The following is a 14,750-nucleotide window of genomic DNA, read 5'->3' as shown; positions in this document are numbered from 1 at the left end:
GATTCAGCACCGCCCTCTTGACCTGCAATCTTCTTCCCGACCATCTGCCCCCATCCCCTCTCCGGCCTATCACCCTCACCCTCACCTCCTTCCACCTATCGTATTCCCAGCACCCCTCCTCCAAATTCCCGCTCCCTACCCTTTATCTCAGCCCGCTTGGCACAGAAAGTAGACAGAGGGTAAACCTGAACAGGGAATACTTTATTATATGTCCCATTAGCTCCACAGTTAGTTTTATACTGTCCCTGTAGCTCCCACCTCTGACCCCCACCTCTTAAAGGGCAACCCACACATCCAGCAACATACAGAAAGCCCCACCCCCTTTATTTCAATGCTCCCCTTAACATTGGCTGGAGCAGTGGGGTGTGCCCGAGGTGGAGTCATGGTGATGGAGGGGGCTTTGGGCAAGTGCAGTACCCAGCAGTATCGATGCCACCTGCATTGGCAAAATCCAGTGAGAACTCAGTGGTGAGGGCGTCGCTGGAGGCAATTTGGCATCAAAGCTTGATAACTTTCATTCTAGCTGCGGGGGGCGGTGAAAGGAACACATGCCTGACCACCAGGCCCATGCCCGATGGTGGGGCACTTAACAAGAAGGTTTGTAAAAGTGGACACTTTTTCTTTACTTTTTGTTCTTCCACCTTTGTATTCTATGTTTGGGTTTATGTTGTTGTGTTCAAGATGGAGCTAGAGAGTGGGGACACTATACAACAGTTTTCATTGTGTTTTGTAACAAGATACATGTGACAACAAATGAATGTAATCAAATATATATGTCTAACAGCTGTAATGATTATAGCAGCATTGGAGCTAACATTATATATTGTCAGGAACATTTACAAAAAAAAACACAGGGAAGAAGAAATCGATCCTTCCATAATCCACGCTGATATTGTCAGCTTCTTGGGGGTGGTGTCTCCTTATCTCAGGAATCTTTTCCGGTGCAGCTCCCCGGGTTTCGGGAAGTTCCTGTTGTTCTGCAGGTCCATCTCTCTCTGATTGACAGTTGTTGCTCTGTGACGTTGCTGCTGCTGTCTCCCTCATGGATACAACCCTGGCTCACAGACACATGACCCGGTCACGACCCCCAACCCTGTCTGGGACTGGATCGGTATTCTGAGGGACCTACCCCCCCGCTGGTCCCCATGTCCCTCCAGACCAGGTCACCCCCAGTCTGCATTGTACCTCACAACGGTCTTTTTTTGGAGCCACCACCAACGCTGGGTTCCATTTCCCCTAGTCTATAATTCCAGGCCAACACAATCTCTCCTATTTGGAACACCCTCGACCTTCTGATCATCTGTCCTTCTTACTCTCGCTGTACCACCTCTGTGGTCTCTTGCAGTAAATGAAATGTGGTTCTCGGTTGGCGGTTGAACATTAAGGACGCAGACGAGCACTGCGTCACTGTGTGTAGTGTGTTCCTGTATGCATTGAGGAACTTGTTGATTCACCGTCCTAGTGAACCTGCCCTGTGTGAGCCCTTTAAAACCTGCTCCAGGATTTGTACAAGTCTCTCCAGCCAGATGTTTGTCACAGGGTGACACTGAGCCAATGTCATGTAGCTGGTTCCTTGACTTTCCAGATGCTGCTCGAATTCGTGTGCCACAAACTGTGTACCGTTGTCACTCATGGCCTGTTCAGGGTTCCTGAACTCATCAAATCCTGCAACCAGTCGGCCTATTGTTGTTCCTGCTGGTACTGACTTCAGGTCTTCAGGGTAGCCAGTACAGGGCTCCACAATCACAAGCGATATCTGTCCCTCTACCAGTCCCACAAGACTGACATGTGTCCGCTGCCATGGTGACTGAGGCCATTGAAGGGGCAACAACACTGGCACCTTCCTTAATAATGCACAGGCTTCCCATGATCCCACTCTCTCCTCATTCAATCACCAATGCTCCTGGCTATCTCTTTCCTTCACACCACTCTGGGGTGCCTTGGGTGCACATTCCTCTGAATGGGAGAGTGATAACAATCTCACTCCCCACATTAAACACCGACCGATATGGACATCTCCCACCCCTGGATGGGGAAGTGAGTAATTCTGGGTGGTTTCCATCATTGGGCTCTTCTCTTTCAGGACCAAGGTTCAAACCCCAGTTGTTCTGACTAGTGTTTAGGATCTGATTTGTTCACACAGGCACCTTGCCTTCCCAGGAAATGTACATAATTTTCAGATTCCAGCCAGGAACATCCTTATTTCCTGAGCGTGGTAACCTCAGTAAAGCATCTAATTGCTATACTCCTCTCCCTGTCACTATCTGAACCAGTGGATAAAGCCAGGGCCCATCTCTGCCAATGTGCTGCCCCCATTGATGGGGTTGGGGGTGTAACCCCAAAAATGAAGGTTCGGGGCCTTTGGTCAGTCAGTAGCACAAAATGTCTGGTGGAAAAGAAATGGGAGAGCTTCTTAATACCGAACACAATGCCCAATCCTTCCTTTTCCACTTCTCCTCCTTCTGCGTTAGTGACCTCAGTGTGAATTCAATGGGCCTTTCCTTTCCATTCAGTAAGGTGTACAGTGCTAACCCCATCAGGCAAGGCATCACACACTAACTGGAGTGACAGCTTCAGGTCACAACGCATTAACACTTGCCACCTTTCTAGAGCTTGCTTCCCTTCCCAGTAAACCTCCTCACATTCCTGGGTCCACTTCCATGGCCGCCCTTCCCACGGCAACTAATGCAGGGGTTTTAGCATGGTTGCCATTGTAATTTACTCTCTCAAGAACAATCTCAGTTGTGGCATATTTTCAGGTGTCGGCCCCTTCACGACAGGCTCTATTTCCCAGGCACCTTGTGTAGTCCCTCACCATCCCAGGTAATCGATGGAGTCTTTAAAACTGTTGTATTTCTACTTTTTACTTGCATTCCCGCAACAGTTTAAGGGTTTCTCCTCTTCAGAGGATCCAATATCTAAACTATTGCCCAGATAACCTTGGATTCCTGGTGATCCATTCAGGGTTTGGTCTAAGGTTCTCTGGAACATAGCCAGTGCTGGAATGATGCCAAAAGGAAGCCATTTGGAGTCGAACTGTCCCCTGTGTGCGTCACTGTCATCAGTGGAAGCCGAGACAGCCCCCATCTGAGGTAGGCCTGAGACTGATCCAGTTTTGGGAATTTCTTGCCCCCCCGTCACTGAATGGGTCCTCAATGAGTGGAAGTGGGTAGTGATCCACACTCAGGCCTGTGTGGTTTGACTGTGACCTTAAAATCACCACAAGTCCTAACCGTTCCACCTGGGAGTGGCCCATTCACCGGTGATTACTGGATCCAGCATTCCCAGGTTCAGCAGCCATTCCTGTTCTGCCTCCCCTTTAGGCCGGATGGTGTACAGTACTGGATACACCTTCAGACTCCTTAGAAGACCCCGCTGCTTCAACCAATTTCTGCTGTTTTCATTTTCCCCAGAGTTCCCTTGAAGACATCTTTCTGCCTGTCCAAATTCTGTCACAAACTGGTTTTTGAATCTGCCAGCCGAGTGCCCACACTCCAATCTTCTGTCACCAGGGGTGTCTGAATAATGCAGGGTAGTTGTCTTCACTATGTACAGTGACAATTTGGCACACTGGTCCCTTCACTGGATTTTACCCTTGCTTTCAGTGAGAGCCCTTGTTCCGTGTATGTTCACAGTGTAAACGTTGCAGGTTTCAGTGGCAGAGTCTTTAGCTTTTCCCGATATATTGATTCAGGAATCAGCGACATCGCTGTGCCTGTATCTACTTCCATCTTTACTCTCTTACCCTGTAATAGGGGCGGAACCCAGTAACAATCAGCTTCACCCTGTACTAACAGGATATTTAACTGAAACTCAGCTGATTCAGGGCCTTCAGCATCTCTCACAGAGCCCCAGTCTACCCCCTGGCTACCCGCATGTACCTTAAACCTTGTCTTCGGGGTGCTTTCTCTCTGATCCCCTTCACTTGTTTGGGTCATACCCAGCAATGTTGGGCGATATGACCCACTCCCTTACATCAGCGGTACTGAGCTTCACAAATCCAACACAATGCCTCCTTGTGGCCCCTCATGCCACATTGGCAATATTCTACAGCTGGTACTACACTCTGCCAGATTTCTGCTAATCAACGCACCCGGGCATCATCTATCAACCACGTTGTTCTGCTGGTCAGCTCCATCAAGGTGGCAGTTTTGAAAGCCAGCTCTGTCCTTCTTTGTAACTCCGATTAGATGGTTTTGTGTAGGGAGCCACAAACCAAACAGTCCCACAAGGCATCTTGGAGGAATTCGCTATGTTCCAATAATCTCGATGGCAAAGTGGCTCAGTGGTTAGCAGGGACCCAGGTTCGATTCCACTCTCGGGCGACTGTCTGTGTGGAGTTTGCACATTCTCCCCGTGTCTGTGTGGGTTTCCTCTGGGTGCTCCAGTTTCATCCCACGATCCAAAAATGCGCTGGTTAGGTGAATTGGCCATGCTAAATTACCCATAATGTTCAGGGATGTGTAGGTTAGATGCATTAGTCAGGGGTAAATGTAAATAGGGTAAGGGGAATGGGTCAGGGTGGGCTACTCTTTGGAGGGTTTGTGTGGACCTTTTGGGCTGAAGGGCGTGTTTCCACACTGTAGGGATTCTAGGAAGGATGATGGATGCTAGGAACTTCATTCAGACAGCCACAGATTGGATGATGGACTCTCCCATTTATGAAAATGGCAATGTTCCATGATCATTTATGTTTTTGGTGCTGAATAACTCCCTGGCATTTCACTTAGTTCTTGGAATGTCATCTCCACAGGGTTCCCTGGTTGCACTGGACACCTTGAAACTCGGAAGATCTTATTCCCAATGGTACTTAAGAAAGCCAGTACCATTCTGTCTCAGTCATCTTATTCACCTTAAAATACACAACAAAATGTTTGATGTGCAGTGTCCAACATTCAGTCTCATCTGGATGTAGGTTTGCTCATTGAGCTGGAAGGTTTGGTTTCAGATGTTTTGTCATCATACTAGGTAACATCATCAATGAGAATCTGGACGAAGCACTGATGGCATGGCCCACTTTCTGTTTATATGTTCGGGTTTCCTTGAGTTGGTGATGTCATTTCCTGTGGACATCACCAACCCAAGGAGACCTAAACACATAAATAGAAAGTGGGCTACACCACCAGTGCTTCATCCAGATTCTCACTGAAGATGTTACAAAGTATAGTGACGAAATTCTGAGAACGAACCTTCCAGCTCAGCGAGCAAACCTACGTCCAGAACCTCAAACTGAGCTACAAATCTTCGCAAAACTCGATTCAGTCTCTTCACCAAATGCTCCCATTGCGGTAAATTGGCCAGCCATGGTTTTTCCGCCGCTCGGGTCTAGTAACCATTTGCAGCCTGGGTCCCTTCAGTGAATACTGTCTGCTCCAACCACTCCCTCACTGGCTGTGCTGGCATACTGTCCTTCCCTGTTGTTAACTGCAGCCCAAGTCCCTGTACAATCACTTCCCTCAACATTAACTCCACAATATCACACCGTTCTCCGAGTCCAGGCAAAGCCTATTGTACTAACAAAAAGAAACAGTGTTCACACACACTTAGAAACCAATCCCACCCTCATCACCAGGTAGTACATTTGTGATTCACTAGAACAGTAATAAACTAAAGGCAGGCAGAGGGTACACTTGAGCGAGGAATGTTTTTTGTGCATCCTGTCAGCTCCATGGTCAGTTTTAGACTGTGACCCCTCCCCTACCCCCCAACTCCTGCATTTGTGTCACCTGACCTGCTCTCTTAAACAGCAACACATACCCAACTACATGCACAACACAAGTTGTCAGTAATATCCTGGCACATAATGTCAGTGACACTGTGGAAAACCAAGTCAGTAACTTTGTAGACACAGTGTCACTTGTATGGTGGGACTCCATGTCAGTAATATTGGGGAACATGATGCCAGGAATATTCTGGATCATAATGTCAGTAATCCTGTTGGATATGATGTCAGTAATAATACTGACCATAACATAATTAATATTGTGCAACATTCAGTAACATTGTCAAAAATCTAGTCAGTAATATTGGGAATATGATGACAGTGGGACAAAGTGAGGGCTGCAGATGCTGGAGACCAGAGTTGAAAAATGTGTTGCTGGAAAAACACAGCAGGCCAGGCAGCATCCGAGGAGCAGGAGAATCGACGTTTCGGGCATAAGCCCTTCTTCAGGAAACGTCGATTCTCCTGCTTCTCGGATGCTGCCTGGCCTGCTGGGTTTTTCCAGCACCACATTTTTCAAATATGATGACAGTAATAATATGTAGTGCTGTATCAATAATAATGCCAGTAATAGCATGCAGCATGATTTCAGTAATATTGTGAAGCAAGTTGTCAGTAACTTTGTGGACCATGACATCATTAACATTGTGGAACACTGTGGCAGTAATATTGTGGAATATGATATGAGAAATATGGTGGGACATGAATTGATTAATATTGTGAAACGTGGTATTAACGTGACTGCAAAATAAAACTGGAGCACCTGGCAGACACAGGGAGAACTTGCATACTTTGCACAGACAGTCACTCAGGCCTGGAATCAAACCCAGGTTCCTGGAACTGTGAGACAGCAGCACTCACTACTGCATCACCAGGCCATCACGTCAGTAATAGTGTGGGACATGATGTCGGTGATAGTGTGGAACACTGTGTCAGTAAGGTTGTGATACACAATGTCGGTAATATGGTGGAACATGATGTGAGTAATATTCTGGGACATGATATCAGTCATACTGTGGAAACAAAGTGCCATTAATATTGTGAGACATGGTGCCAATAAAACTGTGGATATAGTTAAAAATCACATGACACCATATTATAGTCCAACAGGTTTATTTGGAAGTACTACCTTTACTACCTGATGACTACCTACCTGATGAAGAAGCAGTGCTCTGAAAGCTAGTGCTTCCAAATAAACCTGTTGGACTATAACCTGGTATTGTGTGATTTTTAACACTATCTACCCCAGTCCAACACCAGCCCCTCCACATCAATAATATTGTGGGATGTGGTTTCAGTAATATTGTGGAACTTGAGGTCAGTGATATTATAGAATATGATGTCAGTAATGTTAATAAGGTGGAGCATGATGTCAGTAATATTGTGTAACATAGTGACAAAAACATTGTGAAGCACGGTGTCAGTAATGTTATTATTTAAGGTGTCAGTAATATTGTGAAACATGCTGTTAGTAATATTGTGGAGCATGGTGAGAGTAATATTATGATACATGGCATCAGTAATATTGTGAAGCACGGTGACAGTAATATTGTGAAGCATGGCGAGAGTAATACATAGTGACAGTAATATGACAATAAAGGATAAAAAGCTCTGACTATCCATTCTATCCATCCTGCTCATAATTTTATAAACTTCTATCAGGTCACCCTCTCATCCTTTGATGTTCAAATGAAAATTAACCAAGCTTGTCCAATCTTCCTTCGTAACTGATACCCTCCAAACCAGGCAACATGCTGGTAAACTGTTTCAGTGCTCTCACCAAACCCTCCACGTCCTTCTGGTTGTGTGGCAAACAGAACTACATGCAACTTTCCAAACAGGGCCTCACTATAGTCCTATACAGCTGCAAGAGAACGTGCCATACCCTGACCAAAGAAGGCGAACATCCATCACTACCTTATGCACTTGTGTTGTCACTTTCAGGGAACTGACCCCTTTATGCCCATATTCTTCTGAATATTAATGTACTAATGTTCTGCCATATACTGTTTACTTCCCTCTTGCTTAGGGTCTTTATAAGTGCACCTCCTTGCATTTGTTCATAATAAATTCCTTCTGCTATTTCTCTGCCCAAGTCTATATCCTGCTGTATCCTCTGGCAATCCTTCTCACTATCCACAGCCTCCCCCAGTCTTTGTGTCATCCACAAAACTTACTAATCAGAGCACCTACAACCTTCTCCAAATCATTAAAAACAACAAGAGTCCCAGCACTGATCCCTGTGGAACATCATGATCACAGATCTCCAGTCTGAAAAACATCCTTCCACTGCTCCTCTCTGTCTTTTCAAGACTCAGCCAGTGTTGTATCTATCTTAATAACTTACCACAGATCCCATGTGACTTAACCTGTTATATCCGCCTTGTCAAAGGCCTTGCTAACATCTCTATGGACAACATCTACCACCTTGCCCTCATCAATCATTTTTGTCACTTCCACAAAAAATTGAAAACAGCCCTCCTCCAGCACTGAGCCATGCTGCATATCATTAATAACTCCATATTTTTCCAATAGTGAGCAATTCCTGTCCCTAAGAACCTTCTCCAATAATTTCCCTATCGCTGACATAAGACTTAACAGTGTGTAATTTCCTTAATTATACTTGTTATCTTTCTTAAATGAAGGAACAACATTGGCTATTCTCCAGTGCTCTGGAACCTCTCCTATGACTAAAGAGGAGACAAAGATTTCATGCAATGGCCCAGCAATTTTCCCCCAACCTCGCTCAGCATTCTGGGATTGATCATTTCAGGTCCAGGGGTCTTGTCCATCTTCCTGCTTTATAAAGAAAACCTAACACCTCCTTTCCTATATCGATGTGCCCTAGAATATCAACACACTCCTTCGGAGACTCACCATCCACCATGTTCTTCTCCTTTGTGAATAATGATGTGAAGTATTTGTTAAGGACCTCACCCACTTCCTCCAGCTCCTTGAATAAACTCCCTCCTCTGCCCTCAAGTGAATCTACCCTTTCCCTAGCTACCCTCTTGCTCTTTATATTTGTGGAAATGCCTTGAGATTTTCTTTAATCCTTTTTGCAAACTATATTTCATTTCCCTTTTTAAATCTCCTAACTCCTCTTTGAGTGTTTTCCTGCTTTCTCTGTATTCTTCGAGAGCTCTGTCTTCATTTCCCTTTTGCTTTGTGACTAAAATCTCTCAATTTCTTTGTCATCCAAGATTCCTTAATTCTCACAGGAACATACTGCCCCTGAACTTTAATCAATTGGCCAGGTGTGGATTTACCCTCAACATTCCTGATCTACATACCCCAGTTCCTGTCTAATATTGTGGTTGTTTAGCACTTTCATCCACTCATCCTTATCCATAAGTAACTGAAGAGTTTCAGAACTATGGTCACTGTTCCTGAAATGCTCCCTGACTGAAACTCAGTCATCTGACTGGGCTCATTTCCCAATTCCAGGGGGAATGGTATGGCCCCTTCTAGAGATGGAAGATTTACATATTGTTTCAAAAGACCAACCTGGACACACCTAACAAATTTCACCTCCCCATCCAAGCCCTTAGCACTAAGGAAGTCCCAGACAATATAGGGGAAGTTAAAATCACCCAACTGAAGAAGCCTGTTGTTTTCACATTTTTCCATAATCTGTCCACATATCTCTCATATCGCTCCTCTACCACCTGTTGGTTCTTGGGAGTCCTATAGTACAATCCCATCAAAGTGTTTGCACCTTTCCTATTCCCGAGCTATACCCAAATGGCCTTACGGATAAGCCCTCCAAGGTGTCCTCTCTCTGTACAGCTGTGATATTCTCCCTAGCATGTAACACGATCCCTCAACTCTTTTACATCCTTCTGTATCTAGCCTGAGACAGCTAAATCCTGGAATGTCAAGGTGCCAGCCCTGTCCGTCTCTCATCCAAGTCTCTGTAATATATCTATAAAATCATTGTTCCACGTATTAATGTAAGCTGCAAGTTTATCCACTTTACCACTAGAACACTAGAACAAATGCACTTGAGAGGTCCAGCAACCTCTCCCTCTCTGTTCTTCCTCTTAGTCTTACTGGCTTTAGCCTCGGATGTTTACTTGCTGACCTACTGTTCTGGTTGCCAACCCACTGCCACTCCTTTCAAGTGGCACTAGCAAACTTCACTGCCAGGATATTGGTGCTCCTCGAGTTTAGGTGCAATCCATTCTCCTTGTACAACTCCCACCTGCCCAGGAAGACATCCCAATGATCCACGTACCTGAAGGCCTTCCAACTCTTCAGCCACGTATTTAACTGTACTATCGTCCTATTTCCTCACCTCACTTGCACGTGCTACACTAAGTAATCCTGGGATTATAACCACCGAGGTCCTGCTTTTCCTACCTGAACTCCATTAGCAGGATCTCATTTCTCTTTTTGCTTATATTGTTGGTATCAATATGGACCACAACCTCTGGCTGCTCAACCTCCCACTTCAGGACATCCTGTACTCAGAGCTATTCTTGACCCTGACACCAGGGAGGCAAAACTCAATCCTGGAGTCCCCCTTGCAGCCACAGAAATGCCTATCTGTATCCCTGACTATAGGGTCCTTATCATCGTTTACTACTCATCCTCACTTGATAGAATCCCTACAGTGTGGAAGTAGGCTATTTGGTGTATTGAGTCCACGTTGACCCTCTGAAGAGCATCCCACCCAGACCCCTTCCCTATCCTTGTAACCCTGCATTTCCAGCCTGCACATCTCTGGATACTATGGGCAACTTAGCATGGTCAATTCACCTAACCTGTACATCTTTGTGCTGTGAGAGGAAACACAAGCAGGCACAAGGAAAATGTGCAAACTCTACACAGTCACCCGAGGATGGCATGTCAGCTGGGACCCTGGTGCTGTGAGGCAACAGTGCTCAGCATTGAGCACCACTCGACCCTCCCTGTTGTGGAACAGAGGCAGTTGTGCTGCCACTGACCTGGCTGCTGCCTGAGACCCTATTTTAGGATGTTCCTGTTTGAGAAGGGAATGATCACGTTTTCTGTCTGTGTGACCAGCTTGCTAAATGTCCTATCTATGACATCCTCAGACTCATGGATTCTCCACAGTGAGTCCATCCGCATTCCTGGTGCTCCATTCAAAATATCAGGAGCTGCAGCTGAATATACTTTCTGTACACTTAGTCCATGGACGTCTCTCTGATTTCCCACATATTGCAGGAGGCAGATTCCGTGGAGCTGAGTTCTTCTGCCATTGTGAATCCTATCGACTAATTCAACCTTATCCACTGTAGACAATAATCCAGGAACTGATCACACACCTAAACCAGTAGTCACCAAACTCAGGTCTCTCACTCTCTCTGTCCATTCCTCACAAAATACAATGAAAAAAGTAAGTACCTTATCTCTCTGTGGACACTGTTCACTCAGTCTGCAAACCCTGCTTCCTGAGCAGGAAAGCCTTTGTCACTGTTTGAGCCATAAGATCACCTCCGGAGCAGCAACGTTAGCCTCAGCTCCTGGATCCACACACCCTCCCCCACCTCAGGTATTTATCCTGTTGTTTATCCCCAGGTTCACTGGTGTCAGTAATATTGTGCAACTTGGGTTGAGTAATATTGTGGAGTATGGTGTCAGTAACATTGTGGAGCATGATATCAGCATTATTGTGGAACAGAGATGAGGGTGGATGGAGAACATTTCCAAAGAAATGGAATAATGGAAGTGGAATAACTGGATCATTAGAATTTGCTCATTGTTGTGTTTCTCTTTCTTGATTCACAGGAGCCGGGGAGGATTGGCGATCCGGTAAGCAGTGTTTCATTTCTTGTGGCTCTCACTAGGCAGAGATTGCAGGGTTAACAGCTGTAGGTTACATCCTATTCAAGACAAAAGAGCGATTAGTTCTGTGTCACACAGGCACAATATTTATCACCTAGAATCACCAACAGGCCTTAGCTCCACTGATAGTATTCCCAGCTCATCTTCCCCTCACCCCCCCCACCGATTACATACCCTCCCACTCTTCGTCCCTCATGTCTTTATCCAGCTTGCCCTTAACTGCAAATTATTCTGCACTGCAAACATTTTCAACTATCTGGAACTTTCCAACCCTGTCAGTCAATGAATCTACAAGATGGCAATGCCAGGAGTTTATGCTCAACTTCAGGAGTGGAGGTGGGGGCAGGGGAGCTGCAGATAAAGAGAGCTTCACCTGACGAAGGGGCAGCACTCAGAAAGCTTGTGATTTTCAAATAAACCACTATAACCTGGTGTCCTGTGACTTCTGACTTTGTCCACCCCAGTTCAACATCGGCACCTCCACATTATCATTGTAGTGAAGGCTGATACAAAATACCTGTTCAGTTCTGCAGCTCCCCTACCCCACCTCCATTCCTGAAGAAGAGCATTACCATCTTGTAGATTCATTGACTGCCATTTCCATTCTGAATTTCCAAATTTCATTTCTGTAAGTTCAGTGTTCACTTTGTTAATTCTTCTCTTTTTAAAATAATTATACAAACTCTTAGTATCTATTTTATTTTCTGGCTAGCTTTCTCTTATACTCCAATTTTCCCTTTTTAGCAATTTGTTTGGGTCATTCTTTGCTATCTTTACACCTTCTGATGTGGTACCTATCTTTTCACAATGATATGCTTTTTCCTTAGGTTTGATATAATCTTTAACATTTCCTCATTAACCACGATGATGGGCCCATATTCGGAGCTTTTCTTAATCCTGGGGTTATATCTCTTCTGTGTGTGTTGAAATATCCTTTATTTGTCCCTGCATCTCCATTGTGATTCCTTTAACCTAATTTGCCAGTTCACTTTAGACAGCTCTGTTTTCATGCCCTCATAAATCCCCTTATTTAAATATTTTAAAATGGTGTTAGAACCACTCCTCTCTCTCTCAAACTGAGTATAAAATCCAATCATATTTTGTCCCTGCTACCTAGGGTAGTATTCCTGATCAAATCATTAATCAATCCTATCTCACTGCACAACACTAAGTCTAGTACATCTTGCCCTCCAGTGAGCTCTGAACAGGCTAACCACAAACATCACATTATACACATCAGTTTCTTGTGTGAGAACACTAGCTCACCAGCTATTCAGCTGCTTCAGTCTCTTCATTGTTGCTTAGAAATGCAGTATAGATTTTTACAGTATAGAAGGAGGTCATTCGGTCCACTGTATCTATTTTACTCAGATTCTTCCCATATTCCTTGAAGCCGTTTGCCAACATACAGTGTTTGTTAATCCAGAGTTCAAGGCCAAAGTTCTGAAGGAATGGGTTCAAATCCCCACATGGCAGCTGCTGGAATTTTGAATTAAATTACTAATTCTTCAATCAAAAACTAATCTCCATGATGCTGACCATGCAGTTACCATGAATTGTTATGGTTAACAATCACACAGCACCAGGTTATACTCCGAAAGGTTTATTTGGAAGTGCAAGCTTTCAGAGCGTTGCTCCTTCATCAGGAAGCTCCGAAATCTTGTACATCCAAATAAACCTGTTGAAGCATAACCTGGTGTGGGATTTTTAACCTTGTCCACCCTATTCCAACACTGACACCTCCACATCATTAATTGTTATAGAAACTCAATGATTCAGTAATGAGGCAAGGAAATTTGTTATCCTTCACTGGTCTGGCCTATCTTGGCTGCAGACCCACAGCAGTACAGTTGACTTTCACATGGAGTTTTCTTAAAGCATTTAAAAAACAGATGAGGGTGTTGCTGGGTAGACTAGCACTTATTGTCCATCCCTAATTGCCCAAGAGTCAACCACATTGGTGTGGGTCTGGAGTCACACTTGGGCCAGAGCAGGTAAGGAGGGCAGTTTCCTTGAAGTATATCTGTGAACCAAATGGAATTTTCTGACAATGAGTTCATGGTCATTGTTAGCTTCTTAATTCCAGATTTATGTTGAATTCAAATTCTGCCATCTGCTACAGCAGATTTGATCCCACATGGCCAGAACATTACCTGGGTTCTTGGCTTAACACTTTGGTGATAACAATACTAGGTAGCCATCATCCCTTGCAATCCATTGGGCCTGACAAGTCAAAATTGGACCTTGGCTGTGGTTGAAAGAATGGATTTCAGCCCAGTACTTCACAACGAGAGAACAGATAGCCATGAAACTGAATGAGTTTGCCGGAACAAGAGACACGTTCCTGAGTAAGTCTCTTTCCTGATGTCCCGAATGGATTTAGAACGGCATTATGAGAGGGGTGTTCGGGAATGAAATTAATTGGGCATACTGTGGAGAATCGTTGTACTGAGCTTTCTCATCAATGCACCTGAGTGTGGTCTGACTTGAGTTATTTGCCTGTAACCTCCATAGGGGTCTCAAGGAGATGTTGGACTGCCAGGTGCCCAGGGCCCACAAGGACAACGGGTAAGTCAGCAACATCATAGAACATACAGTAACAGTTCACACATTCTCAATATCACAGAGTGTACAGTAACAGTTCACTCATTCTCAATATCACAGAACATACAGTAACAGTCCACACATTCTCAATATCACAGAACATACAGTAACAGTTCACACTTTCTCAATATCACAGAACGTAGAGTAACAGTTACTCTACATTCTATGATATTGAGAAAGTGTAAACTTTTACTGTATTTTCTGTGATATTGAGAATGTGTGGACTGTTACGGTATGCTCTCTGATATTGAGAATGTGTGGACTGTTACTGTATGTTCTATGATATTGACAATGTGTGAACTGTTACTGTACGTTCTGTAATATCGAGAATGTGTGAATTGTCACTGTATGTTCATTATATTGAGAAAGTGTGAACTGTTACTGTATGTTCTATGATAATGCGAATGTGTAAGTTGTTACTGTATGTTCTGTGATATCGAGAATGTGTGAATTGTTACGGTATGTTCTGTGATATTGAGAATGTGTGAACTGTTACTGTATTGTCTGTAATACTGAGAATGTGTGAACTGTTACTGTATGTTCTATGATACTGAGAATGTGTGAACTGCTACTGTACATTCTGTGATACTGAGAATGTGTGAACTGGTACTGT

General features: G+C 44.5%; 1 protein-coding gene across 1 annotated transcript in view; it reads left to right on the top strand.

Annotated features, from left to right (window-relative positions):
* Positions 1–14,750, top strand: part of col9a3 (collagen, type IX, alpha 3) — a 169,618-nt gene that overhangs the window by 50,180 nt on the left and 104,688 nt on the right. The window contains exons 7-8 of the mRNA XM_043710900.1: positions 11,477–11,500; positions 14,048–14,101. Coding sequence (XP_043566835.1) covers positions 11,477–11,500; positions 14,048–14,101 — 78 coding nt within the window. The remainder of the gene's footprint in view (positions 1–11,476; positions 11,501–14,047; positions 14,102–14,750) is intronic.

This window comes from Chiloscyllium plagiosum, chromosome 20, assembly GCF_004010195.1.
Source record: "Chiloscyllium plagiosum isolate BGI_BamShark_2017 chromosome 20, ASM401019v2, whole genome shotgun sequence".
Lineage (NCBI taxonomy): Eukaryota > Metazoa > Chordata > Chondrichthyes > Orectolobiformes > Hemiscylliidae > Chiloscyllium > Chiloscyllium plagiosum.
This window is presented reverse-complemented; position numbering and strand designations above follow the sequence as displayed.